Source organism: Grampus griseus (genome assembly GCF_964374135.1).
Source record: "Grampus griseus genome assembly, chromosome: 11".
In the NCBI taxonomy this organism is placed as follows: Eukaryota; Metazoa; Chordata; class Mammalia; order Artiodactyla; family Delphinidae; genus Grampus; species Grampus griseus.
The window spans coordinates 62609868-62636588 of NC_139005.1; the positions used below are offsets into that span (position 1 = coordinate 62609868).

Sequence of the window (26721 nt, forward strand, 5' to 3'; positions counted from 1 at the left end):
CAGAATCAGTGAAGCCAATATGTCATTTGTAAAAAAGTAATTAAATAATTGGATGAATTCAGGAAATCATTTTAGAAGTAAGAATTTAAATTGAACAGAGAGATAAACTAATGGTTACATGTGTTTTTTTCTGACTTCCCAGACTTTGTATTGAATAATGGGAAGTATTTGGTATTTAAGACCTGTGTAAATGATCACTTATTTTGCCTTTATCTTGGGTGTTTATAAAGATTAAGATGATCAAGCTCAGGTCATTTTAAATCAGTTTAGATCTTTTACTTAAATAGCTACTTTGTAATTATGTTTACTAAAGAGCTCAAAAGCATTCCTTTTCAGAACATTACAGTAGCTCTACTTTATGTGAGGTCTTGGCTAAATTAGAGCGATTCACATTTTCAGTGTTGATTGGGCATATTTGTCTCATACACCGAGGCTTCCTCCTCCACCTTGTGTAACATACATTTCTGATCATGCTCTCTGGAGCCCGCGAGCCACAACTGCTGAAGCCCACGCGCCTAGAGCCTGTGCTCCGCAGCAAGAGAAGCCACTGCAATGAGAAGCCTGCGCACCGCAATGAAGAGTAGCCCCCGTTCGCCGCAACTAGATAAAGCATGTGCGCAGCAGCAAAGACCCAACACGCCCAAAAATAAATAAATAAATAAATAAATAAATCTATTAAAAATAAATAAATAAATAAATCTATTAAAAATAAGTAACTAAATAAACGATTGAATACAAGTAAGTATAAATACACCCATGTATGAATGTACACCCAAAGCAAGCAGAGATAACTGCCTCTAGAGAAGCAATAACTGGGTTCCCTGCTGTTGTTCAAAGTAAACTTAAGGACCCATGTAGTTGTTCCCAGGGGAAGACTACAAGTTGACAATATCTCTAAACAAAGAAACAAGCAAAAATGCCCTTTTGGTGCTTTTCTCTGTTCGGGTTATATCTTCAAAATAGCCAGCCTCTCGCTGCTGTCTCCACTGGACTTAGTCCCTTCCTAAATTCACCCCTACAGCTGTGTTATACTTTTTACCCAATGAATCAGAATGGACCATGTGATTTCATTTGACCAATGACATGTGAGTGGAAAAATGACATGGGCCATTCTTGAGCAGAAGCTTAGGTTTCTTATCTCTTTTTCCCTCTGTCATGATATCAACCTATCCTAGACTGAAGTTGCTCTTTCAATATGGATCTTTGTATAAAGGGTACCTGGATCAGAGCCACAGCCAACATAGAGTGGACGTTAATGTGAGCCAAGTGCATCTTTGTTTCTGTAAGCTGCTGAAATTTCTAAATCATTTGTAAATACAATATAACGTAGTCCAAGCCATAATTTCTCAACCTTGGAACTATCAACATGTAGTCTGCATAATTCTTTGTTTGGGGAGTGGGGTTCCTGTCATTATAGGGTGTATAGCAGTATCATTGGCTTCTACCTCTCAGATGTCAGAAGCACCACACCCACCTTTGTGACAATCAAAACTATCTTCTGATACTGCTGAATGTCCCCTCGGGAGGACCCAGTTGAAAACCACTAGTCTCTAGTCTCACTCTAGAAGTTCTCAAAGTGGGGTTCGTTCGAGAGCTAGCAGTATCTATATCACCTGGGAATGTGTTAGAGATGCAGCGTCTCAAGCCCCTTTCAGACTAACTGAATGAGTAGAGATGGGGCTGGGGCCCAGCAGGCTACGTTGTATTAAACCCTCGGAGAGATTCTGAACATTCAAGTTTGAGAACCACTGGTCTAAGCTGACTGGTACACAAGTATCCTTGTATAAGGAGAGGGCATCTTTATTGCTTTCACTTATAATGCTCAAGTTTAACTTTTGATGCCTAAAGCGTAAGAATTCCATTTTTTGTGAATCTGTAAGACTTTAGAGGATGCTGCTTGTGTCCTTTAGTGTAATACATATCAAACACATTAAAGTTTCATAACCTTAACAAATTTACTCTAGTCTTATAATCTGCTGATTTACTGGATCACAATAACTCCAAATGAAGAAAAAATCCAAAGCGAGGTAGCATCTTGATCTTTTGAAAAACACTTTATAAAATGATGTTTTTAGAAGGATAATTGTCAGTTTCTATGATTCAGCCTTTGTACCCTCATTTTATTTAAGCACATTTTGTATAAACATAGATTATTTTTGAAGAATGAAGAATTGAGAATCAGTATTCATAATTCACAGGTTTGTTTAATTGCAAAAATTTTTATCACGAATGATTGCCCTTCCTTCCATCTAATACCCTTTTACATATACCCTTGAGCTTGAGCATAAGGAATAATTAACTTTGCAAAGTAAGTTGTTATCATATGTAAAGGTATAGGCAGTGTACATTATAATGCTAATTTACATAGTTAAAAGACTGAGCATTCCCCCTAGCTGAAGTTAGCAACAGGAGGTTAAAAATCAGAATTAATTTGATGATATTAGCTCAGAAAATGCTACGGAATTATATCAATTTGAATGACACGAATATTTTAATCTATTTCTCCTTGCTGCCCCCTTTTAGTGAGGAATGTTTATGGGCAGAAAAATCTGAAAAGCTTTTCCTTGATGCTCTTCTCATTAGCTCTCAGTGGTACATGGTCTCTACTATACCTGATAAGTGTTTTAAAAGTTTTCCTAAAATCAGAATTTCAGGATGGTAATTATAACCAGTACAAGATAAATATAAGAAATTTACCCTTTAGGTTTTCTGCTTTTTATCAAAATATTAAAGAGCTGATTGTACAGTAATAGGTTTATGGAATAGACTAAGAAAAATGCTCTATGTCAGAAAACATAATATACATTTTATGGGTTTTGTCACATCATTATCTTCAATGTACTTGGCCATCAACTTTCAATTATACGCTTTGAGTGAAAATATTCATTCTCAAAAAGAAAAAAGAAAAAAAACCGTTTGAGGTTTTTTTTGCGCTATTTTTGTATAGGAATAAATCTTGATTTTTATTGTCAGATTAGGATTGTACTAAATACCTTCAGAATAAAAAGCCCTTGGATTTGTTCTTTAAAAGAGGAGGTGAAGTCTTTCCCTTTAAAGCATTATGTCTGCCGGCGGAGAGTGTCACGCTCCGTTTTTTAGGTCCTTTACACTCTTGAATTTGATTTGTGCTTTTACAGCACAAATCCCAACATTCAGAAGACAGATCTGCCTGCTTCAGCTGCCTGCAGCTACAGAGAATTAGTCTGTCGTTCTCTGTCGTGGAGTGTGTGTTATGTATGTGAGTGAGTGTGTATGTAGTGTGTGTGTGTTTCTCTCCGTATCTGAGGCGGGGTAGCCGAGAGTGATTTAAACATGCATAGGGTTAATCGTGGAGCATCTCATTCAGGCTTGGCTTTGAAACCTGTGGCATGCTAGGCTGGACAGCCGCTTCTGTGCCTCTGTTTTAATTTAGCAGGATGTTTGCTGCCATGGCAGCCAGCAGCATCCACTGCAGCAAGGAAGAGCCATAGATCTGAGAATGCAGGTGGAATACTAAAACATGAGAGGCGCGTGCAGGGCTGGCTTCAGTGCTTAGTCTGCTCTTACGGGGCTCTGATGTGGAGGCTCTACATGCTGCACCCTGCCAGTTCCTCTAGAGTAAAGGGCTGCAGACCCAGATAGATCAGTGAAGGGCTGGTGAGAGGCAGGGAAAAAAAGCAAAGCCAGAGACATCGCTGGTGCTTCACTACCTCGCGTTTGGGAATACAGAAGCGATAGAGGGAAATGTGGACCCATCGCCCTGCTGAGACATGTGATTGGATAAAGACTGGAAAACGTAGTTGGCTTCCTGTGCTACTTTTCAGCTGGAGCAGTGTCTTTGATGAACTCTTTTCTGCTTCTGATATATACAAGCAAAACGTTTGTAAGTACTGCTGATGAGGGGCATGACATGGCAAGCTGAATTGTGGGCAACTCATTGATTGTACTATAGCTCTAGAATCTAACGTGAATGTTTGAGCCTTGCCTGAGCTTTTATTGAAGTGCAAGTGTTAATTAAAACCAAAAGGGCCAGTTGGCATCTCAGTGCAGAAAGACAATATGAAGTCCAATTGAAAAAGAAGAAGCCAGTAAGGAGAGCCATGCAGCGGCCAGCTGAACTCTCTGTGTTTCAGAGCAAAGTAAGGCCAAAGGGAGCTTGCCTTCAGAAGCAAAAGTCTCTGACCAATCTGTCCCTCACCAGTGAGGGGGAGAGGCGACCCACTGTGCGCATTTCCAACTGGTTTGGAAATGCAGCCAAGGCCAGCCAGAGAGAATCCAGCTATGCAGAGAGGCGCTCTCTGTCCAGATTCCTGTCAAGGTCCATGCAGTCCCTGTACCACACCAGGGGCCCAGGGGCCTGGAACTTGCTGCCCACCAGCCATGCAGGCAGTGAGAGCTTAGAAGAGTGGTCTTCCGGAAAAGGCTTGGAAGGTGAGAGTGATGAAGACAGCCGGTCCGAAGATGAAAATGTGTCCTCCAGGCCTGGCAGCATCGGCAGGAGCTGGGCCGAAGAGGAGGGAGAAAGCTGCCTGCGGGAAGGCACAGCTCATCTGGACGAGGATGTGATCCTAACAATGCTGGGCGACCTGGAACAGGCCCTTTACACTGACTTGTTAGGTAAGTCGGGTCTGCTCCTAAAAGGAGGATGGAATTTTCAGAAGCTGCCTCTTTGCATAAGCCAATAGCTTCTGTTCTTCTGACTGATGGTTTCGAAACCGTAGTTACTCAAAACAATTTTAAATTCCTTGTTTCTTGAAATGATTGTCTTCAGAAAACTGAACTGTGAGAACTAGTTGTAAAGTGTATATGGAGAAAGTAAATAGCAACCACCTGCCCTGGGCATTATTGGCCTAGAGTCTAGTACACTCTAGACATCCATAAATAAGTGTTAACATTTTAAAACTCCAAATTTGTTTTTTACTTAGTCATTAACGGGGCCTATTTATTCAACTTCCCTCAAGGCGACCTCACCACAGATTTGGAATGAAGAATGAAGGACCTCGTGGGTAAATTTTTTGTAGAGTCAGGTTTCTTCTGCTGCCTCAGTGGTGTCTGAATAGATGGCCTTGTTTGTACCCCGGTGACAAGTACCATACATTCTAGTTATACTTGAAATGCAGAGGCCTCTTCTGACAGCTTTACTCACTTACTTTTTTTTGAAGTGTTGGGCAAAAAATACTTCTGAGTGTGTACATTATAACTATTTAAATTACTATGTAGATGCATGTGAACTGTTCTGATACTTTACAAAGTAGGCCTGTTTGATGACATGATTCTTAGGAGTAACTTCTGATAATAATCTTTAACTAATCAGATATGACAACGTCTGAAGTAATTCCTCAGTCTTGCCACCTGCCTGAATAGCTAAACTGTATACGTTTTCATTGTTATGTCTAAGTTCAGCGCTCTACTGTAGCATATTTATATCATGCGGTGCCTTCTTCAAAAAGTCATAAGCATTAAACCATTGACCACATCCTCTTTTATGTCAGTGTGTATTTCCACAAAGGACTTCATATAGGACTCTTTAAATTTGAAAGAATTAAACCAGACCAGTGATCCCTTTGTTTCTGATTCATACAACTGAAGCCAAATATAGGTTTGTTTTTATTCTCTGTGTAGACCCTCCTGTTACAAGAGGTTTTATGAGATTTTCTGGAATCTTAGTGAACCAGCTTTAGAAGAAGAAAGCTTAGAGAGACAGCAGAGGTGAATATCGCTCAATTTTTCTTGTTAGTTTAGCTTTAAAAGAGTAATGTTTCCACAGTTGCGGGAATAGTGATTTCTGAATCTGAATACACCAGGTGCTCAGACACTGAATATTTACTTCTTCACCATTGTGTGCTTTCCGTGATGAACTGCTTCTCATAAAAAAAAAAAAAAAAAAAAAAAAAAAAAAACTCTGCATGCAGTACAAAGGCAAGAGGGGGAGTCTTAATCCTTAAGAATTTTTTTCGTTTCTTGATCCTCTGAAACGGTAGAATCAAATAATATTTGTCCTTTGCCTTGAAAATGGTAGCATTTATCTTGTTCTAAGTACCTCTTATGTAAGTATTTTCAAAGATATGACCAGAGTAAAGTCCCCTGAAAGCATGTGTTGGTTGTTCTGTTAAATGATAGCATGCTGTGGCTGGGTGTGTATATGACATACGCCTGTTTGTACATAAATAACTTGGAGCATTACTGTCAGAGGGTCATCTCTCAGTAGGTGTCTGTGTATTCCATGGTTTTTAAACTGAGCATCTGCTAATTTATTTATGGGATTATTCTCCTTAAGGCTTTTTTCTCCCCCAGCATATGCCAGTATTCAAAGATGCAAATGAGAAAGTAAGAGGAAGAGTTTATTCAAATAGCTCTGATATGAATAATCATATCAGGATAATGAAGCATTGCAATGCAATTCCCTAAATAATGATGCATGTTAAGTTGGTAAATATATCCGAGCCCACAGCACACAAGAATTGCAGGATTTCTGCTACGTGCTTGACTAGGTTCTGCTTCTGACTCAAAATGGCTTCTTCCAAGTTAGTTTTTAGGCAGAGTTCCCTGAGTTCAACTCTTTATTCTTGGATATCCTAATAAATCAGACAGAGTAGGGTCTGTGCTATAACTATATAGGAGAATATTTAAAAGGTAGTGGTAAAGCTGTTAGCCATATTTTGCTATTTTTCCCCCAAAGTGTCTGGTTTAACCTGATGAGTTGAAAAATTTTCTATCCAACTCACCTTTGGGGTCATCCACAAAACTAGGGTGATTTCTCCAAATAAATCAGGCAGCTGTACTCTAAAAAATAACATTTGTAATATAGCTGGTGTAGAGGACATAATTCTCTGTGAATCAGGTTCATTCATATGTAATTTGATTTCCTCCTAAAAGATGACAAAGGCTGGCAGTGTTATTAATTACAGTGTGTGTAATTAAAGCTTGAAAAGTAAGGGCAGGACTGCACAGATTAAATGGTCTGTCTGCCATTAAGTAAAAACGCAAAAGCACCAAACTGAGCCTGTTACTCTGTCCTAATAGAAGAGATGTTACAAGCAAAGAGAAAGTAGTTTGCACTAATGTGAAAAACTCAAAGCAAATTGCAGAATATGCCGTTCTGGAAAATGTGTGTAAGCCCTTACTATTTTGTCTGACAGGAGGCTTCTTCCAGGAATAATAGCTGGCTTTGAGATTATAAAAGTGAAAGGGGACACATTTTTGTGACTAAATTTCTCATGTGCATTTTTCTGCTAACTTTTATTTGTTACTAAGTGTTTAATGGTATTTGCGCTTCTACATTTGGCCTTTTCACAGTTGTGATTCCCTCCCTGCCCCCATTTCTCTATTTTTTTATGGGATTTGGATACAAATTTACAGGATATTTCAGGCTTGTGCAATCCTTAGGGGGGGTTGTAAGTGCATTTAACTTTATCTTGCCTTTCGTGGGTCATTGAGAACATTTGCTGCAAGAAATTTTGATTTGGTTATTATCTTTCCTGACATGAATGAGGCAGCAATTATGTTTTGCTCAGTAAGTGTTGAGAGGAAAAGGTCCATTTGTCTGATTGTCATGAGTGGTGCAGTGTCATGAGTAGATGTCATGAGGAGAAAAAACAATGGAGAGAGAGAGAGTGATGGTTCTGAAACATGAGGGAAGCTGTATAAAGAAACACTGGATTCAATTGGAAGAATCCAAGGATCTAAGATGCCTGTTGGATTGGAAGAAGGAAATTTAGAAGGAGATAAAGAAGGTGTTAAAAAATACTGAGTGAAATGGAATGTCGGAAAATACACTGTTCTTAAAGTTTATGTAAAAAAGATATTGACAGTAATTCAAATATCAGTGTTACTAATATTATGCAATTGGCAAGTAGTTGAGATGCAGCTTGATTACAAAGTCAAAGTTCTCCCCAAAGGAAGGGGCTAGGAGATAGGAGATAGGGAGCTTGTAATGGTGTATTTTTGGAACTTGTGTAAGGGCAATGACTTGCCTTCCTTACTCCCTCCAATAAAAGTCATCTCAGCACTTTCTCCTTTAAGACTTTTCTCTTACCATCACTTAGAATCTTAGGCTTCTCTACTGTGTGAAATCTTAGATAAACTACTGTATATTAGCTTTAATGTGTCTCTAGTTTGGTCTCATCCTTCACTGTTACTTTTGCCATTTTAAGTAAAATCTCTTCTTCACCTCTGCCTTTCCTTTGACTGTAATGATATTTTTTTCTGCCCTTCAAGATTTTCCTTACAAAGCCTTCTTTTTCTTTCAGCCTACTGCCAGATTGTTTGGAAATAAGAGGTAGACTTCTTTCTAGCCATTTCTCAAATATGCTGTGTTATATTTATGAGGAGAAGGATGGGAAGAATTTCCAGAGAAAATATAATTAGAGTCTTAAGGGTTATTAACAGTTCTGAATTTTAAAATAATGTTAATCTATGAGGTTAGAAATTGTATGACTTGAATTAGGGTTAGAAAAGTTGTGCCATGTACAACATATTCTTATTTCTTTTTTTTAATTTCTTTTTTTATTGAAGTATAGTTGATTTACAATGTTGTGTTAATTTCAGGTGTACAGCAAAGTGATTCAGTTATACACACACACACACACATATATATTCTTTTCAGATCATTTTTCCATATAGGTTATTACTAAATATTGAGTATAGTTCCCTGTGCTATACAGTAAGTCCTTGTTGTTTATCTATTTTATATATAATAATGTGTATATATTACTCCCTCCCCTGCCACCTTTCCCCTTTGGTGACCATAAGTTTGTTTTCTCTGTCTGTGAGTCTGTTTCTGTTACGTAAATAAGTTCATTTGTATCATTTTTTTAGATTCCACCTATAAGTGATATCATATGATATTTGTCTTTCTCTGTCTGACCTACTTCACTTAGCATGATAATCTCTAGGTCCATCCATGTTGCTACAGATGGCATTATTTCATTCTTTTTTATGGCTGAGTAATATTCCATTTGTGTGTGTGTGTGTGTGTGTGTGTGTGTATGTGTGTGTGTACACACACACAGGGAAGTTAGGGAAGTTTTTCAGTACTTTCTAAATCTGAAATAATAATACAGTTATTAAGCATTTCAATCATTCAAATAATTGGTAAATTAAAAGGAAGAGATTTGCAGACTGGCAGCAGAGTGGTGGTTGTTTTGGCAACCATTCAAGATGAAAGATAATGAACAGTATAGTAGTGTTTGGCTGAAGAAGAAATTAGCATTTGTCTTTCTGAGGGGCTGCCATGGTAAAGTGATATAAAATTATTCATTTGGTTTCAGAGCCATTGCGACCCCTGGGTGGAAGTTAAATGGGGGCAAATCATTATTCGTCCTCAGAATTGTTTTTATAATGAGACCTAATTGGCCTAATATTGGAAAGAGTCACCTCTTACTGGAGAGGAGGAAGCCTTTCCAATCTTGGAAGTTTTAGGCAGAGACCCATGGCCACCTCGCTAGTGACACAAAGAGTTTTCCCTCATTGGCTGAGAGGTGAGGCAAGACAATCTCTGAAGTCCCCATCAACTCTAAGATTCTACTATAGATGTTAAATGTGTGCATCTGTTGTGTGTTGGTTTTTTTTTAACCTGGCGTGAATATTGTGGAAGAAAAATGAACAGGTTGAATATCTCCCTGTATTCTTAAAACTGATGGTAGATATGCATCTTGACTTGTCTATGTGACAGTTTTCATGCTGGAATTTAATACATGCCATTTTCTACCTTCACTTTTCCTTCTTTTTTTCTTTTCCTTCCATCCCTTCTGCATTCCTTTCCCTTCCCTACCATCCCCTCCTTTGCCATCCTCTTCCTTTTCTTTCTTTCCTATACCTTCTCACCCCTTAATCCATTCATTCCCCTTCCTTCCTTCCCTTTTTTTATTCCTTCTTTCTTTTTATTTAAAATTCCTCGGGCTTCCCTGGTGGCGCAGTGGTTGAGAGTCCACCTGCTGATGCAGGGGACGCGGGTTCGTGCCCCGGTCCGGGAGGATCCCACATGTCGCGGAGCGGCTGGGCCCGTGAGCCATGGCCGCTGAGCCTGCGCGTCCGAGCCTGTGCTCCGCAACGGGAGAGTCCACAACAGTGAGAGGCCCGCGTACCGCAAAAAAAAAAAAAAAAAAAAAAAAAATTCCTCATCACTGGACATCCTGCTGAGTCCAAATTGAACAGAATTAAGACTATGTTTCCTCTCCTTCCTTTCCATGTTGTTCTTACTATCCAGATTCACCAATCTCAATGGCCACTGGCCTGGGAATTATTACATGGCCATAAACAAAATGGTTTAATGGCACCTCTGCCCCCAAATGACAGATAGAGGTTGAACAAGGCCAACAGTTGTCACCCTGGCAGAGCTGTTTATTTTATGTGTAGACTTATTACTGGATTAGATGCCTAAGACTTTACTGGCGCTCTGGTGTCACATGTGGATATTTTGGTTCCCTGTAGAAAGTGGAGAAATAGTTTAAAATAAAGCTATCCAATTCTTGGATCTTGGTTCATGAGTCTAATAAAATAAAAGACTTAAAAAGATATTGCTTCTATGAGAAAAGGCCTCTGTCTGATCCCCCAGAGTATAAATGTATACTTGCTACATAAGTCAAGTTTGTCTCAGCTATTCTGAGCACACTTTGAAATAGCTGATTATGAAAGCAATTAGGATCCAGATAGTTTCAGATATTTAAATTAAGCTTAGAAACATGGAGCACTGTACAGTATATTTCCAAATGACTCTCTCATTTTGCAATGATTAAGGTCATAGACCTACGAAATACTGTTGTATAATCACCACTTCAGATTATTACTTGTAACATTACATTTGTTTCTATTCACATTTTATTTGTAGAAAAAAATTATAATTTCAGATAATAATAGTCATTTGGAATTTTCTACCTATTATTTTACTTTTGCGAAAAGGAACTCATATCTATATCTATATTATAATTATTCAGATTATTCACAGGACAGTAAATGGCATGAATAAAAAACTTATTATTATGTTACTTTTCTAGGTGAAGACCCTGAAACAAGAAGAATGAGAACAGTTAAAAATATAGCAGATTTGAGGCAGAATTTAGAAGAGACTATGTCCAGTCTTCGTGGGACCCAGATAAGTCACAGGTCTTCTTCAATTCTGCCTATTTGGGGGCCAATAAAGAAAAAATTACAATTAAGCATTTAACTTCTTGTAATGATAAAGAAGGAATTTTAGTTTTCCTTTACTATTTTCTCACTTAAATTTTATATGACAGTGAACTGGTGACTTCTCAGCCCTACCCAGTGATTTTTTCTCCTATCCATCTCCTCTTCAGTATAATTTCCCATTTAAACTGAATTAGCTACTGAAACTAACACCATCACTGCTAAATGGATTTTCACGCCTGCCTCAAATAACAAGGGTGGAAGTTGTAATTAAAGAGCATCTGAGGAGAGGTGGTAGAGAGTCTTTCAAACATAATTGTAGTTAACTTCCAGAAAAGTTCTGGGAAGGCTACAATGGGTTAAATTAAGGGTTGGTTGAGAATGTGAAACAATATTTTGTTTTATCCAAAATGTAATGATGGCGTTTCTTTTGAAAGCAAAAAATCTGTGATGAATGCCCCTTCCTACATTTTGATACCTGCAGAGGTGTTTAGAATCTCAAAATGAATGTATAATTTGACTTTCATGAAAATGGACATACTTCTAAGAAATGACTCTCAACTGTAGGCGTTCCTGTCTTCATGCATTCTGGGTCTATGGCCCCAGGTGAACAGAATATAGTGATTTCTCTATTTTATTTGACAGCACCCTGGAGACAACATTTGACAGCACTGTGACGACGGAAGTGAATGGCAGGACTATACCCAACTTGACAGGTCGACCTACTCCCATGACCTGGAGGTTGGGCCAGGCATGTCCTAGACTTCAGGCTGGAGATGCTCCTTCCCTGGGTGCTGGCTACCCTCGCAGCAGTACCAGTCGTTTCATCCACACAGACCCCTCCAGGTTCATGTACACTACGCCTCTCCGTCGAGCTGCTGTCTCTCGGCTGGGAAACATGTCACAGATTGACATGAGTGAGAAAGCAAGCAGTGACCTGGACATGTCTTCTGAAGTCGATGTTGGTGGATATATGAGTGATGGTGATATCCTTGGGAAAAGTCTCAGAGCTGATGACATCAACAGTGGGTAAGTGGCCCTGGGCCCTGGTCTCTAACAGAATTGCATAAAGAGAGGTGGTCTACTACAATGCAGTAGCTGTAGGAAGGGGATATAGGTTAGTTAATAAAGTCATTAGAAAATGTGAGAAATCTAAGGTTATTTGGGGGTATTTCAGCCTTCTCTTCTAATCATTCATGAACAGTAAAATGTCCAAAATTTCTCTAAAGTCTTTTCATTATAATCCATTAACTTTTTCTATTGTTAGTTCAGAGAAACACATGTGCCCTGTGTTTTTCAGAGCGATTTTCACATGCTTCTTAAATAACAGATTTTGTAGTGAAGGACGTGGGAAGGAGATAGGAGGAGTTTTGCTGAGCTGCTTGATTTTTTTTTGGCTTGTCAAAGCTGCCTGTAACTGCTTTGAGGAACACAGATTTTCTAGCATTCTTCAATTATATACCTCCAATCTGACTTGAGAGAAAATCATTTTAGATCTGAAAATTTCAATCTATTTATTCTCTTTTGATGGCATCAGATTTTTTATGTTAACCCCTGCTTTCCTTCTGTTTTCTATTACATTCCAAAAAGAGTTGTGATTATAAAACTCTCAAAAGCATTTTGGCAACTTGGAATATTTAGTTCAATCTGAGGATGAGCCCCACTGGAGGAAATAGGATATTCAATTAAAACTACTTCTATTAATAACTGTAGTTGACACGTTGAAAATTTATTACCTACTTCACTCTTTTTAAGCGCTTTAAGGACATTAATTCATTTAACCCCCTCCCCACCACCAACCCTTATGAGGTAAGTATTTTTATACCTGTTTTACAGATAAGGAAACTGATCCCACTTGGCCCCAACTGTATTAAAGCTAAGCAAAGACTAGACTTGCATTAGGACTCAGATACATCTGACTTCAAAACCTAGGCTCTATAATAAAAGGAAAAGCTTCCCAACTAACTTTATCTATATTTTTCATGTGAGTCCAGGTTTTTACCTCTTCTTTGTCCTTATGCATCTGAGAGGACTGGTCTCTGAAATCATTCTTCTGTACGAGTAACCTTTCCTGACTTCAGTCATGAAAAGCTTGTTTGAATGGGAACAAGACCTTAAAAAGTACAAGAAAACTTTTGATCAGACTTAACAGCTCTGCTTTGATATCCTGATACCCACCAGTTCATTCCTGGTGTCCACCTTCTCTGAGTTTCTAAAGGTCTAGAATTAGGGAGACAGGTTATTGTTAATTAGGGTAGGAAGCAGTTGAGTTGCCCCTGGAGTTGGAGTGTCTAAATTAAGTTTCTTTCTACCATTTTCTATCTGCCAACTCCTTGAGAGCTTAATGTATCCAAATTCCTTTCCATAATAAGGATAAAATTGCAAAATCTTCATGAAATTGTTAAGAATGAAGAAAATAACCCACAAAATTGCACTTAGCACAAAGCCTGTCACAATATGTGTTCAGTAAATTATCATCATCATCACAATTACATTTTTATCAGTAATAATTATTAACCTAATGATTAATAACCTAATAATCATAGGATATGATCTTATATAGGAGATAGTAGAAATTATGAGAGGTGTGAAGAATCCTGGGAAAAGAATACAGAAGAGAGATCATGAGCTGAATTATGTATGTGTGTATGTATGTATGTGTTCAAAAATATTTGTTGCATTCTTCCTATGTGCCAAGCAACATTCTAGGCACTGTGTGTTCAGTGGTGAACAATATAGACACAGTACTGGCCCACAAATACTCACGTTAGTGTTTTTATATTTTTATAGTTGCTCATTTATTCAATAAATGAATAGTAATATGTGTACATATGTATGTACGTGTGTATGTATATACATTCTTAGATAAGGGGTTTTTGAAAGTCATTTTTTAAAAAACTGAGTTCTGCTTATAGTAGTATATTTTACCAGCATACCTATAGTCAGGAGCATTTTGTATTTTCCAGGACTCTAGCGGTATTAGGCAACTAACTTCTGTAACACAGAAATCTCAAAATCTCAGTAACTTAACACAAAGAAGTTAATTCCTCCTTCACATAAAACCCCTCCTAGTGTTTCTGATCATCAGTTGGGAACTAAGATGGATGGTAGGTAACTCTGCTATTATCCAACCAGACTGCCGACGTCACCCTGGGTGTTGATTTCAACAGACCGATGACAAAAGAGAGAAAGAACCATGGTGTAAGAATAGTTCATATGTACCAGGTCTGGAAGTGGGGGTTATGACTTCTACCCACATTTCCTTACCCAGAACTGCTGCAGCCCCATCTCACTGACAGCAAGGCCAGGAACCAATGTTCATCTTCGTGCCCAGGAGGAAGAGGAAATTGGTTTGATGAGAGCTGGCTAGTCTCTGCAGAACTAATGAGAGATTTTTAAGATACTGGTATATTCTTTGTACTTCCTACTTGTTTCCTGCCTCACTGGAAACCTGATTCTCACGTCTGTTCTCCAGTTTTGTTCTCTGTTGGCCTTTCAGAGGAGGTCTTGAATAGTCCCACAAATGAGTCCATGTAAGAACGCATTAGTGGTCTGCATGCTTTGTGTTGAGTCTTTCATACTCAGTGTCTAAAGCAGAAGAAGAAGAAAAAAAAAAAACTAAGTAAAAATAACACAAATCCTATTTGAAAACTTCCTCTGATGATGTTTATCTGCTTGGCCTTATACATGTTCTCTTTCCCATGATAGAGTACAGGACACTGAAATTTAAAGAATGACTCAGAGTTCTGTCCCCTGGATGGAGCATGACTAGACGTGGTCAGCAGGCAGTGTCGCCGGTCTCAGCTCAAGGGTGACTGGGGTGTTATGAGGAGGACACCCAGGATATGCTGTACTTCCTCATTGCTCACCAGCAGATGTAGTGTACCATTGTCAACATCAGTGGGATGCAGCCCGATTTGTCAGCCTAAAGTTAAAAGATAGGAAGATATCCCAGGGGAATTTTAATTTGATGTTTTCTTTAAGAAAAAAGGGCATAGAAAAGTCTGTGCTACAATTCACGAAAAAAATTGAATCACAAAGTTAACTGTCTGTTCCCAATTTTTTAAAGTATGTTTTAGTGATTAAAGGGACAAAAAAGGCTCAAAAGACAAAGCAATGAATGAAGATGTTTAATCTTGGATATTCTTCTCATGCAAGAAGGAATGTCATGAAGTAAATGGGAAAGGAGTTTCATTTTTTTTGTTGTTGTTGTGGTACGCGGGCCTCTCACTGTTGTGTTCTCTCCCATTGCGGAGCACAGGCTCCGGACGCGCAGGCTCAGCGGCCATGGCTCACGGGCCCAGCCGCTCCGCGGCACGTGGGATCTTCCCGGACCGGGGCACGAACCCGTGTCCCCTGCATCGGCAGGTGGACTCTCAACCACTGCGCCACCAGGGAAGCCCGAGTTTCATTTTTTTCACATACTTCAGGTAGAACTCAGAAAATTAGTTAATCGGCATTCTGAGAATTCGAGATTTCTTGAAGCATGCAAAGGCTTATCTCTTTCTTCTCTTCCAAAAATTACTTTAAGCACTTGGGAATGTGAATCTGCCAGTAATTAGGAATTAGTCAGAGGAAGGCTTCTTACTTATAATGAATCTCTTTGAAACAGTCTCCATGTGTAAAGCAAAAAAAAAGAACATCCTGGAAAACTGGGGGAAAAGTTACATATTTTAATTGGGTGGAAATTGAAGTTATCTGCAGGTGTCACAGTGATAAATAGTTGGGCCAAGAATATAACCTAAAATCCTGCTTTAAATGGCCCAAACGCAAAGTGATTTAATTCTGGAGAATGACACTTTTTAAAAGGGAAATGGATACTTTAATGCTGCTTTAATCCCCTGATGCTCCCACAATTCTGCTTTAGGAAACTTTGTGATAACTGAAGCATTCAAGACATTGGGAAGGGCAGGGTTACTTGAGTTGGGTTAAAAGGATGTACATGGGAAACCACATATTCCTAATCACAATGCTTCTATTCATTTCATATTCAAGATATGAGAGTTATTTTTAGTGAATGTAGAAATGCTAATGGAAAAAATAGCCAGTAACGTTAGTCGACACTTATATAGCACTTATTATGTGCTAGGTCACCATAACTGTAAGAGATAAGCATATCATTACTATCTCCATTTTACAGATGAAACAACTGAGGCATGGGTAGGTTAAGTAACTTTAGGTAGAACTCAGAAAGTTAGTTCATTGGCATTCTGAGAATTCAGACTTTCTTGATGCATGCAGTGCTGGACTTGAACTTAAAAGCAGTCTGGCTCCAGTCTGCACTCTTAACCATCTTGACATACTGACCCTGTGAAGTTGTCTACATGTCTACTTGCCCACATTTCTCTCCTAGGAGTTGATTTTTACAAACAAACATAACAGAGCTTCACAGCAATCATTCATTATTAGTATAGTTTTCTTAGCTAGCTAGCACCTTTGATCAAGGGGACAATCCTTAATATTATCTGTGTTCATGATCTGTGTTCTAAGCGCTGAACTAAAGTTCCTTAGAGGTTGAAAACACACACACACATTTTAGATGCCCTGTGTTTTCATGTCATAACTAATAGCTAATTGTTATATACAGTTTCTGATATAAGATATTGAATGTAAAAACGGAATTCTAGGAAGCTATGGTAGGGGCATAGGTGAATCTTTCCAAATACCCACAAAAATAGACAAAACAACTAGATAGCAAAACCACGGGGAAAAACCATGATCGTTGTTGAAAAAAGATGATGACAAGGTATCACCTCAAACCCCAGGTATAAGCAGTGAAGGACAAACAGTCAAGAGCCAAAGGAGCAGAATGATATCAGCATCTGTGTACGAAGAAACAGAAGGTAGTAGTGGGGTGTCTGATGACACTGAGAACAGAAGAACCACAAAATAGCCAAGAGAAACTGACTAGAAAACACACAGGGCTTATCTGAAGATAGCAGCTGAAGCTGGGAAGGTTTTGACCACTTGACCAGCCAGAGACAGTAAGGGCTGAAGGTCACATCTGAAGGGAGTGGAGCAATCTTGTCCCCATGTATTCATTAAACTCTCCAGCCACAGCTCCCTTCCAGGACAGGACCCCACACTGAGGGAAAACTTCCAGGAGTAGAAGCAGACTGAACAGGATGTAGCAATAAAAGTGAAGATAGAGAAGGTCCAGATAAAAGTGGGAGATGGGAACAGAGTCCAAAAATCTCAAAAAAGCTAATTATCACATTCTAAAACACTACACAAAAATAACAGAAGCATTTACCGTGTGTGGTTAGAAAGGTATCTAGATCAAGTTTCTTTTTATTCTGAAGAATTAATTTCACATAAAAATAATTAAGAGAAAAATGTCAGGATAAAACCCCACATAAGCCACAAACATATACAAGATGTACAACTAATAAAGGTATACTATCAATGGGGAAAGAAAAAAATAAAACTAAATATAGAATCCAATAGAAAATGAGCAAAAGTCATAAACAGACATTTCACAGACAAAACATAAATGGCCTATAACAAAGTAAAAATTTGATCAACCTGCTTGGTAATCTGGAACTTGTAAATTAAAGCCAACACGAGAATTCTTATTCATAGACAAGTAGAAGTTTATTCTGAAAATGTTTTGAAAACTCTTTGGCATTGACTAGTAGGGTTTGAATATGTGCATGTATCCCTTTTGACCCAATGATTCCTCTCCTAGATAGAGACCTTTGACAAGCTCTTGCCTGTGAGCATAAAGAAATATGCATATACAGATGTTCATGGCAGAGTTGTTTGTAACAGCAAAAAATCTAAAAACAGCTCAAATGTCTGTAATAGTCAAACAGATAAATAGACTAGTGTGCTTGTAAAACAAAGCTGTATAACACTAACATTAAAAATGCAATAATACATATCGAGATAGATGATTTGCAAAAATGTAACTTAGAGTGAAGGAAATAAGTCACAAAAGAATATATACAGTGTGATTCAATTTATATGAAGTTCACATGCATGAGATGCTAAACAGTGTGTTTTTAGGAATATATGCCCATGTGGTTAAACCGTAAAGGAATGCTTAACACAAAATCCAGGGCAATAGATATCTCTAGAAGGGAGGTTTAGAAATGTAGGACTGGAATGAGCCTATATGGTCACTGAAGAAACTGGAAATGTTCTCTTTCTGAAGCCAGGTTATGGGTACATGAAAACTGATATTATTTTTCAATTATTTAATGTGTACTGTTACATTTTATACTCTTGCAAAAATATGATGTATTTAAATATGAAGCTTTTTTTGAAAAGGCATGGAGTTGCTGTGGAGGTGGAATTGTGTGCATTTATGTTGATTGAGAAAATGAGATTGAATAGCGTACAAAAAGAAGGTGTTTGTAGTTTCTTCCTATTTCAGTGAATTCCAGACATAATGAGAACAGTGACGTTGGTTCACAGGTCTGAACAGACTCCATCCTGTAGTAATTGAGGGTGGTGAGTGACATGAAGAAAGTCACTTACCTAGATTGTTAACTAGGCGGATGGTGTGTTTCCCTATAACTGTATTAGTATATACAAAAGGAGCACGAGCTTTAGTGGTAAAGGCAATATATGGTCTGTTTATGCTGTATTTGAGGTGGTTATGGGAAATCCACGCATCTGTGCACAGGAAGCAGTATAATATCTCATTCTAGCGCAGGGTGGAGCACTATGGCCTGGAAATATTAATATGGAAAACACACACCTAAAGAAAATGTGCCAAAGTATGCAGTCTTTCTACAACAGAAGGAAGACGAGAGATGGCAGTGGAAGGGAGGAAGAGTTAGAAATGCTCTGGGAGACTGTTGCGTTTTTTATGTGAATCATCTTATAGCTTATGGAATTTGAACATGGCTAAAATTATCCTAAGACTTCCATAGTTTGAGAGATTTTACTTTCTGTCAGTAACCTTCACAAATTTCCTTTGCAACTTTTTGTTTGTACCAATCATCCTGTGACTATTACGTCTTAAACTCATCTTAGCTTATGGTTTAGAAGTTCAGGTATAACATTATTAGGAAATCTTTTTTTTTAATTTTACATTATTCCTTCAAAATGATCTCCTAACATTTATATTTCCTGGATTGTAGCAATTTTTTCTAGAGGAACTATGAAATGCATGTTATTTTAGATTTTTAAATGCTTCAGAAAAACTGAAAAGAAGGAAGAATTTTCAAGAAAAAAATTTAAATGAGAAATTTGCTTGTGTGATGCCCATATATATTTTTCAAATAACAAACTTTTCTGTTATGAAAATGCCCTACCAACATTCCAATGCGACAGTGTCTGTAAACAGAGGAAATAGACACTGATGACTATTTTTGGTTCAATTAATACCTGTTGTAAACTTATTTGATATTACCTGGAAAATCCCAGGGTCAAAGGAAAATGAGTATCCTTTGAAATGCTTCCTAAAAAAGTTGGGTTTTTTTCTTAATTCATTGAAATTTTAAAGTTGTTTTTTTCTTTGGAAAATTAGTTTTCAAAGCATTTAACCTTTGTCTGTAGAACTTACTCTTCTGTAAGCACTGAATAATTGAAAGCTTATGTTTCTAATAGAAGTCATCTTCCATCTTATTTCTTGTTTACATGCATCACCATTATGGCTAAAGTGCTGAGATCTGCTGTCATGGTTTCTTCCTGCAGTGGGGAGGCCTTTTAAATTCAGCTGAACAAATGTTTAATATATTTGTTGGTACCAAACTATATACAAAACACTTCACTAAACACGTTTAGAGATACACCAATGAATAAGACAGACCAATAAGATGTAAAACTTAACATGTATACATTGTTTTAACTTCCTCCTGAGGTTAAGTTTAGGATCAAGCATATTGATAGTTTTTTTAAAAAGGAGTCTCTCACTTATCTGGAGAGAACATTTCTGCCATCCCCAAACTTTTAAAACACAGTTTCAGGGCTTCCCTAGTGGCGCAGTGGTTAAGAATCTGCCTGCCAATGCAGGGAACACGGGTCCGAGCCCTGGTCCAGAAAGATCCCACATGCCGCGGAGCAACTAAGCCCGTGCGCCACAACTACTGAGCCTGCGCTCTAGAGCCCATGAGCCACAACTACTGAAGCCCACGCGCCTAGAGCCCGTGCTCTGCAACAAGAGAAGGCACCGCAATGAGAAGCCTGCACACCGCAACAAATAGCAGCTCCCGCTCACAGCAGCTAGAGAAAGCCCGTGCACAGCAACGAAGACCCAACACAGCCAAAAATAAAATAAAATAGAAAATTTTTTAAAAAAAATTCAAAAGGAGAGTGAATGAGAAAAATGTTTTTCACTAAACACTTTATCAGGAATTTCATATACTTCACCTTAAGAAAAGAAGCAATAAAAATATTTAGAAGTGGGCTTCCCTGGTGGCGCAGTGTTTTGAGAGTCCGCCTGCCGATGTAGGGGACACGGGTTCGTGCCCCAGTCCGGGAAGATCCCACATGCCGCGGAGCGGCTGGGCCCGTGAGCCATGGCCGCTGAGCCTGCGCGTCCGGAGCCTGTGCTCCGCAATGGGAGAGGCCACAGCAGTGCGAGGCCCGCGTACCGCAAAAAAAAAAAAAAAAAAGATAAGAAATTGGAAGTAAGAGTAAACAATAGAACACTGACAGCATCAATATGGCAGCTGACAAATTAAAAAGTACGAAGGACAAATATCCTTTAATCTTTAATTGTCTCATTTAGTATCACTGTATATGATACAGGAAATTGATGCTCATAATCATGAATTAGTTATCAAAAAAAGTTGTCATATCTAGTATTCCATTTAAAAGAGTATGTCAGTCTTCAGCACATTTTGGAATCAAAGTACTCTTTTTTTTGTTCTAATTTTGGTGGGATTAAATTCTTTGGTTATCAGGAAAATTAACCATGTAGAGTACCTTATGAGGATAATACAGCATGACTTTTTGTTTTGTGTATAAAATTCATATATTTCCTTTTAAACATATGTTGGGAGAGACTTTGTGAATAACAAGTCACTATTATTTATAGGGTTCCCATATTAAGAGCTTTATGTATTTCTCCTTTAATTACCATAATATCTATCTTCAGTAAATTTATTCTTCGCATTTTGAGGCAGAAATTGAGGCACAGTTTAAGAAATTTGTTTAAGGTCCTTCAACTAATAAGGACAGAATTTACTAATCATGTAAGCAATTAGCCAACTTCATAATCGTAGTTTTAACTATTTGGTCGATCTTTAATATGGTCATGATTAAAATTTTTATTCCAAATAGTGAAATTAACTCGAATTTGTTTAAGCAAATTGGGGATCTTATTACAAGGAAGCAAGGATATCTCCTAGAACCCCAGGAGAAGTTGTGAAGCTGAAACCACATGGCCAAGTGTGCTTTTTGTGCACCTGTGTCATTCTTCCTACTTTGCTGATCAGCTTTCTCTGTGCCTCTGCATCTGGTGAAGATAAATACCCAAAGCTCCTGGGTTTTCATTATCATAAACTCTTTCCACATAGAAAGACTGATGAGCTATCTGTTAATCCCATTTCTCAAGAAAGAAACATTTGATTAGCCCCACATGGGGTAGGAGATTAACACCTGTTCTAATCCCCGATTGCCAAGAAAGGATTATCAAATAGTCACATGGCTATGGGAGTCTACCAGCCCTGTGTGAAGATGGTGGTCCTGTGATAGCAAGGAAGTAGTTCTCAGAGACAGGAAACGGGCAGGCCATGTGGTCCTTCAGTTCAGACAGCAGTGCATGGTGGTTAAGGTCATGGTTTCTGAAGCTGACTTTCTAGATTTATTCTCAATTCTGCTGGGACTGGTTGAGCGACCTTGTGTAAGTCCTTAACCATTTCGTGCTTACTTATTTTCTTTATCACTAATGTGGGGATAGTAATGTTATTACATGTAAACTATATAGAACGGTTCCTTACAACATCTTAAACATTTAATACATCTTAGTAATTATTTTATGATAGTGGTCAATTGCTGTATATATTTTATTTATCAAATAAATTAATCTAATTTTAAGATTACTCCTGTGACCTTCAATGCTTCAAAGATAGTGTTTACAAAATGAAATAATCATGCTCTTATTTTGCTAAGAGTTACATTATCTCTAAGTCTGTTCAAAATATTGATAACAAAGCGGAGAAAAAGGAAGATCTTATAATTGGCTAGTTACTTGTTGCAGTAAGGAAGATTAATTTCCTAATAAGATTTTCTAATACTTCCTGGTGAGTAGAATATTCATATAGAAAAACTATAATAGAGCATATTTGCATAATTATTAAAAATTTTGCACACCGTTTGTTTATTAAGTTAAATTATACAGCTGAGGTCAATTAATTTTCTGTTGATTAATTAGGCATTTATTTTCAGGTACATGACAGATGGAGGGCTCAACCTGTATACTAGGAGTCTGAACCGAATACCAGACACAGCGACTTCCAGGGATGTCATCCAGAGAGGGGTTCATGATGTGACAGTGGATGCAGACAGGTAATGTCATCAGCGTATTTGATGGTGAGGAATGCATAAAGCAATTTTATAAATGAGATCCTAGGAGTTTTACAGTATTAAACCAAAGGACTTTTTATTTTGATATAATAATTATTTTGGAACATTTTGAAAACTAAGGTGTTTTTGCTTACAAGACTTTTAGCTCTGTACACTGAAAGAAATTGCATTGCTGTTGAGAACATTTAACAAATTTCAGGTTACATGGTGGCAAATTTTAATATCTGCCAAAGCAAAATTATAAACATAGACTTCTGTTCCTTACTTGAAAAGAACCCTGGCTGATAAATTCCTTTCAATTCAGATGCTCTCAGATCTACCTGGGGGCTAATGACATAAAGATGAAAACATAATTGTAATTATCAGGTAAAATAAGTTTGATGCTTTTCTTGAGGGGTTTCTTGAAAGCATACAACTCTTGCTTTAAGCTAATCTCTTTCATATTTCAAATTGCTTACAGGTTTGTGTGTTTCATATACTTGTTATTATTTTGCTGGGAATTGTTTTGCAAATTTTATCAGAATCACTGCTGTTTGACAACATTGTCTTTGTGAAATAATGTTGTAAGACATATTTCTGACCTGATTTTGCCCCCTCTTCACTCAGAATTTTTAATTTCTTAAGCAGGAAGGGATTGCCTATTTCCAGAGCTACTGTATATCAATACCTAGAGTAGTTCTTTAGTTCAACATTTATGAAGGGGACGAAAGGGTAAGACCTAATGTGTCCACATTCTGAAATAAGAAATGTGTACAATTCATAGTGCATTTTAGTATAGCCAACTCCAAAGGCTAGGCAGTGAATTCTGATATTCGTCGTCAATTCCTCCTTACTCAAATGCTGTTGATGTTTTAACTCCTGTCGGCCAGCTCTCATCCTGTATATACGCTAGTCTCCTAGGCTGTACACAAGGTGTCTGTGTGAAGCATGTGGTTACAAAAGGCTTATGAAAAATTTTGCTCACTCCACCCCCCACCTGAACTATTCTTCAACTGTTTTCCCTCACTGACTCTCACTAACTTCAAACACGATGGACTTCTGCTTTCACATTGATGCCTCCTCTGCCTAGAATGCCCTTTTCTACATTCCTTGCATTATTGCCTCCATCATATTTCTGTTTCAGCTTAATGTTACCTTCTTAGCGAAGTGTTTCCAGAGTAGCTAAGGTACATTTCATTTCCAGTCACTTTCTTTCCCATTATCTTACATTATTTTCTTCAATGTACACATCACTCCTAATTATTGTTTACGTGTTTATTTTGTATCTCCCCCATTACAGTGTAAGCTCAGGAATGCAAACTTTTCATCATATTTACGATACATTGAGCTTTTAACAAATGCTTGTGGAGTGAATGAACAAAGGAATGAGTATAGGCTATATATTCATATAGGCTAGCGATAGCATCCAGTTGACTAAAGAGACAAATAAGACTGGGAAAAGAGACAAGATACTGCAAGGATATTATGTAAGAGAGGGAACGAGTTATGTGGGAAAACAGGAAGGAGTGATTAGAGGGCAAGAAATCCAAAGTGTGGGCCACATTTTGAAACTAATGACCAACTCATTGTTGGCTGACAGTGGAACACATTAAAGGAGAGGAAAAATCTGTTGGTCTTTGGGAAATGAGATTTACGACAGCAGAAGCTAGGAATCAGTACAAAGGTGACTGACTCTGGAGGCATTTGGGATAACCAGCTCTCCAGGCTCCAGATTGGAGCTGGGCTGAGGAACCTCAGACCAACGGAAAAACCCAGGTATTCAACTAATAAATTGGGACCCGCAAAAGCCATAGTTCTTGAAGTGTGGTACCGGGATCAGCAGCAGCAGCATCACTGGGGAACTTGTCAGGCATGCAAATTATCAGCTCCATCTAAGACTCGCCGAACCCAGTGTCCAGCCATCTGAGCTTTAACCGGGCGATTCATGTATACACCAAAACTACTGAAACACTATCTTAAAATGAACAAATAGATGCCAGGCCTATGAAAACGTAAACATTTAACATAAACATGTAAACATAAAAAATAACATTTGGAAAATTTTACTTCATTAGCTGTGCTTTGTCAAGTGAAAGAGACTATCAAAATAACAATGGCATTAATCTTTAAATTAGATCAAATAATGATGTGTTGCACCTGAAATAAATTGTCTCAGATTCAGATTTTGAGAAGTATGTAGAAGGTTTTTGAAAGAATTATGTAATTTGAGGAATACAAAAACGCTTTGGTCACTTTTATGTATTAAACAGCAATAGGGTTATAGTGAAAATCCTACTATAGGAGTTTTAGGATTTTCTCTTTTATTATAGCTAAATCTCAAGCTCTTTTAAAATTGTATATTCAGAAAGTGATTCAAGATGTTATTGTTTTAAAATGCATAATCTTAGATATTAAAGTTGTGAAAGTCCTGTTAATTTATAAAGGATAACGTTTCATAAAATTTTCTTAATTCTGATAGCCATTCCAAGTAGGATTGACAAGAATAGCTAAAGGTACTGAGAAGTCCTGCAGTTTAAAATAAAACCTGCTTAACTTTATTTAATTCATTGCTCCTTAAGTTTTTTTCATCGATTCCCCCACCTTTTCTCTATAATGATAATTTGTTCCTATAATGTTTTAAGAAATGCTCATTTAGCCTAATGCTCTCATTTAGTGGATATAAAAGAGTGAGGAGTTAGGTCTTTTACTCCTGTACTTCTAGTTTCCCAGCTACCTTAGTCAAGGTTTTTAAAAAATAATAATATAAAATGTATTAGTGATTGGTTCATTTTAGCAAATCGGTAAATAATAGGGCTTACAATAGTTCACTGATAAGAAAGCTTAAATGCAAAAAAAAAATCAGCAGTGTTTTCATATTTCTTAGATATTCTTTCTAAAAGGTATATCAGGGAAAAATGCACTTATATAATGGCAAAGTACCCAGCTGGCTAGTATGGCAATGGATTTGAATTGTTCGTGTTGCTGTAGTGAAGGTTATATGCTCCCCTTTGATCAACTTCTGGAGAAAATGTGATGGGCAATAGAGAATAGCTGAATTCATCTTCTCAGCAGATTGAAATGGCCCCAAAGAAAAGAGGAGGGCTTCCAGCAGCCAACTGTATTACTCAAAGACATTGCAGAACAAAAGCGGGGCATCATTTCGAGAGGAACTTGGGTTTGGTCCGTATGTAGTACTCTGCTCGGACTGCCATAACAAAGTACCATGGACTGGGTGGCTTAAACAACAGACATTTGTATTCTCACAGTTCTGGAGGCTACACGTCCATGATTACAGGGCTGGAAAATTCATTTTCTTATGAGGGCATTTTTCTGGCTTGCAGACAGCCACCTTCTCACTGTGTCCTCACGTGGCCTTTTCTCTGTGCTCTCTTGCAGTGAAAGACAGAGATCTTTAGTGCCTGTTTCTCTTCTGATAAAGACCCCAGTTGTATTGGACTAGCCTCCTCCCACCATTATGACCTTATTTAACCTTAATTACCTCTGTAAAGGCACAATCTCCAATATGGACACATTGGAGATTAGGACCGCACCATATGAATTTGGTGGTGATGGGGGATGAAGGGACGGGCATAATTCAGTCCATAAAACTGTGTAACTCCCGGGTGGTTTTATCCTTGGAGATATAGGTTCAGTGTCTCTATAAGTGCTGGATTAAAGTAGTGAATGTATGTATTATGCATATCATAAGCCCAGACCCTACAGGGATCAGGAACATCACATGAAATGAGTGAAGCAGAAGAGACACATGGTAAACATGGCCAGTCCAAGTGGGCATCTACCCTCCACTGTAGAGGTCGCTGCCTGTGGAAATGCACAAATGTAGAAAGGAGGGCTGAGGATTGCAAACCATTTGATTTTTTTAATTTAATTTTTATTTTATATTGGGGTATAGTTGATTTACAATGTTGTGTTAGTTTCAGGTGTACAGCTAAGTGATTCAGTTATACATATATACATTATTTTTCAGATTCTTTTCCCATATAGATTATTATAGAATATTGAGTAGAGTTCCCTGTGCTATGCAGTAGGTCCTTGTTGATGATCTATTTTACATATAGTGGTGTGTATATGTTAATCCCAGACTCCTCATTTATCCCTCCCCCACCCCCACATTTCCCCTTTGATAACCATAAAGTT

The 26721-nt window shown here is 37.9% G+C and overlaps 1 protein-coding gene across 3 annotated transcripts in view; it reads left to right on the plus strand.

Annotated features, from left to right (window-relative positions):
* Nucleotides 1-26721, plus strand: part of NAV3 (neuron navigator 3) — a gene marked incomplete at both ends in the record, with an annotated part of 362535 nt that overhangs the window by 200211 nt on the left and 135603 nt on the right. For all 3 annotated transcript variants that reach the window (XM_082666667.1, XM_082666668.1, XM_082666669.1), the window contains 3 exons: nucleotides 10974-11082; nucleotides 11749-12132; nucleotides 22447-22566. In XM_082666667.1, coding sequence (XP_082522793.1) covers nucleotides 10974-11082; nucleotides 11749-12132; nucleotides 22447-22566 — 613 coding nt within the window. The remainder of the gene's footprint in view (nucleotides 1-10973; nucleotides 11083-11748; nucleotides 12133-22446; nucleotides 22567-26721) is intronic.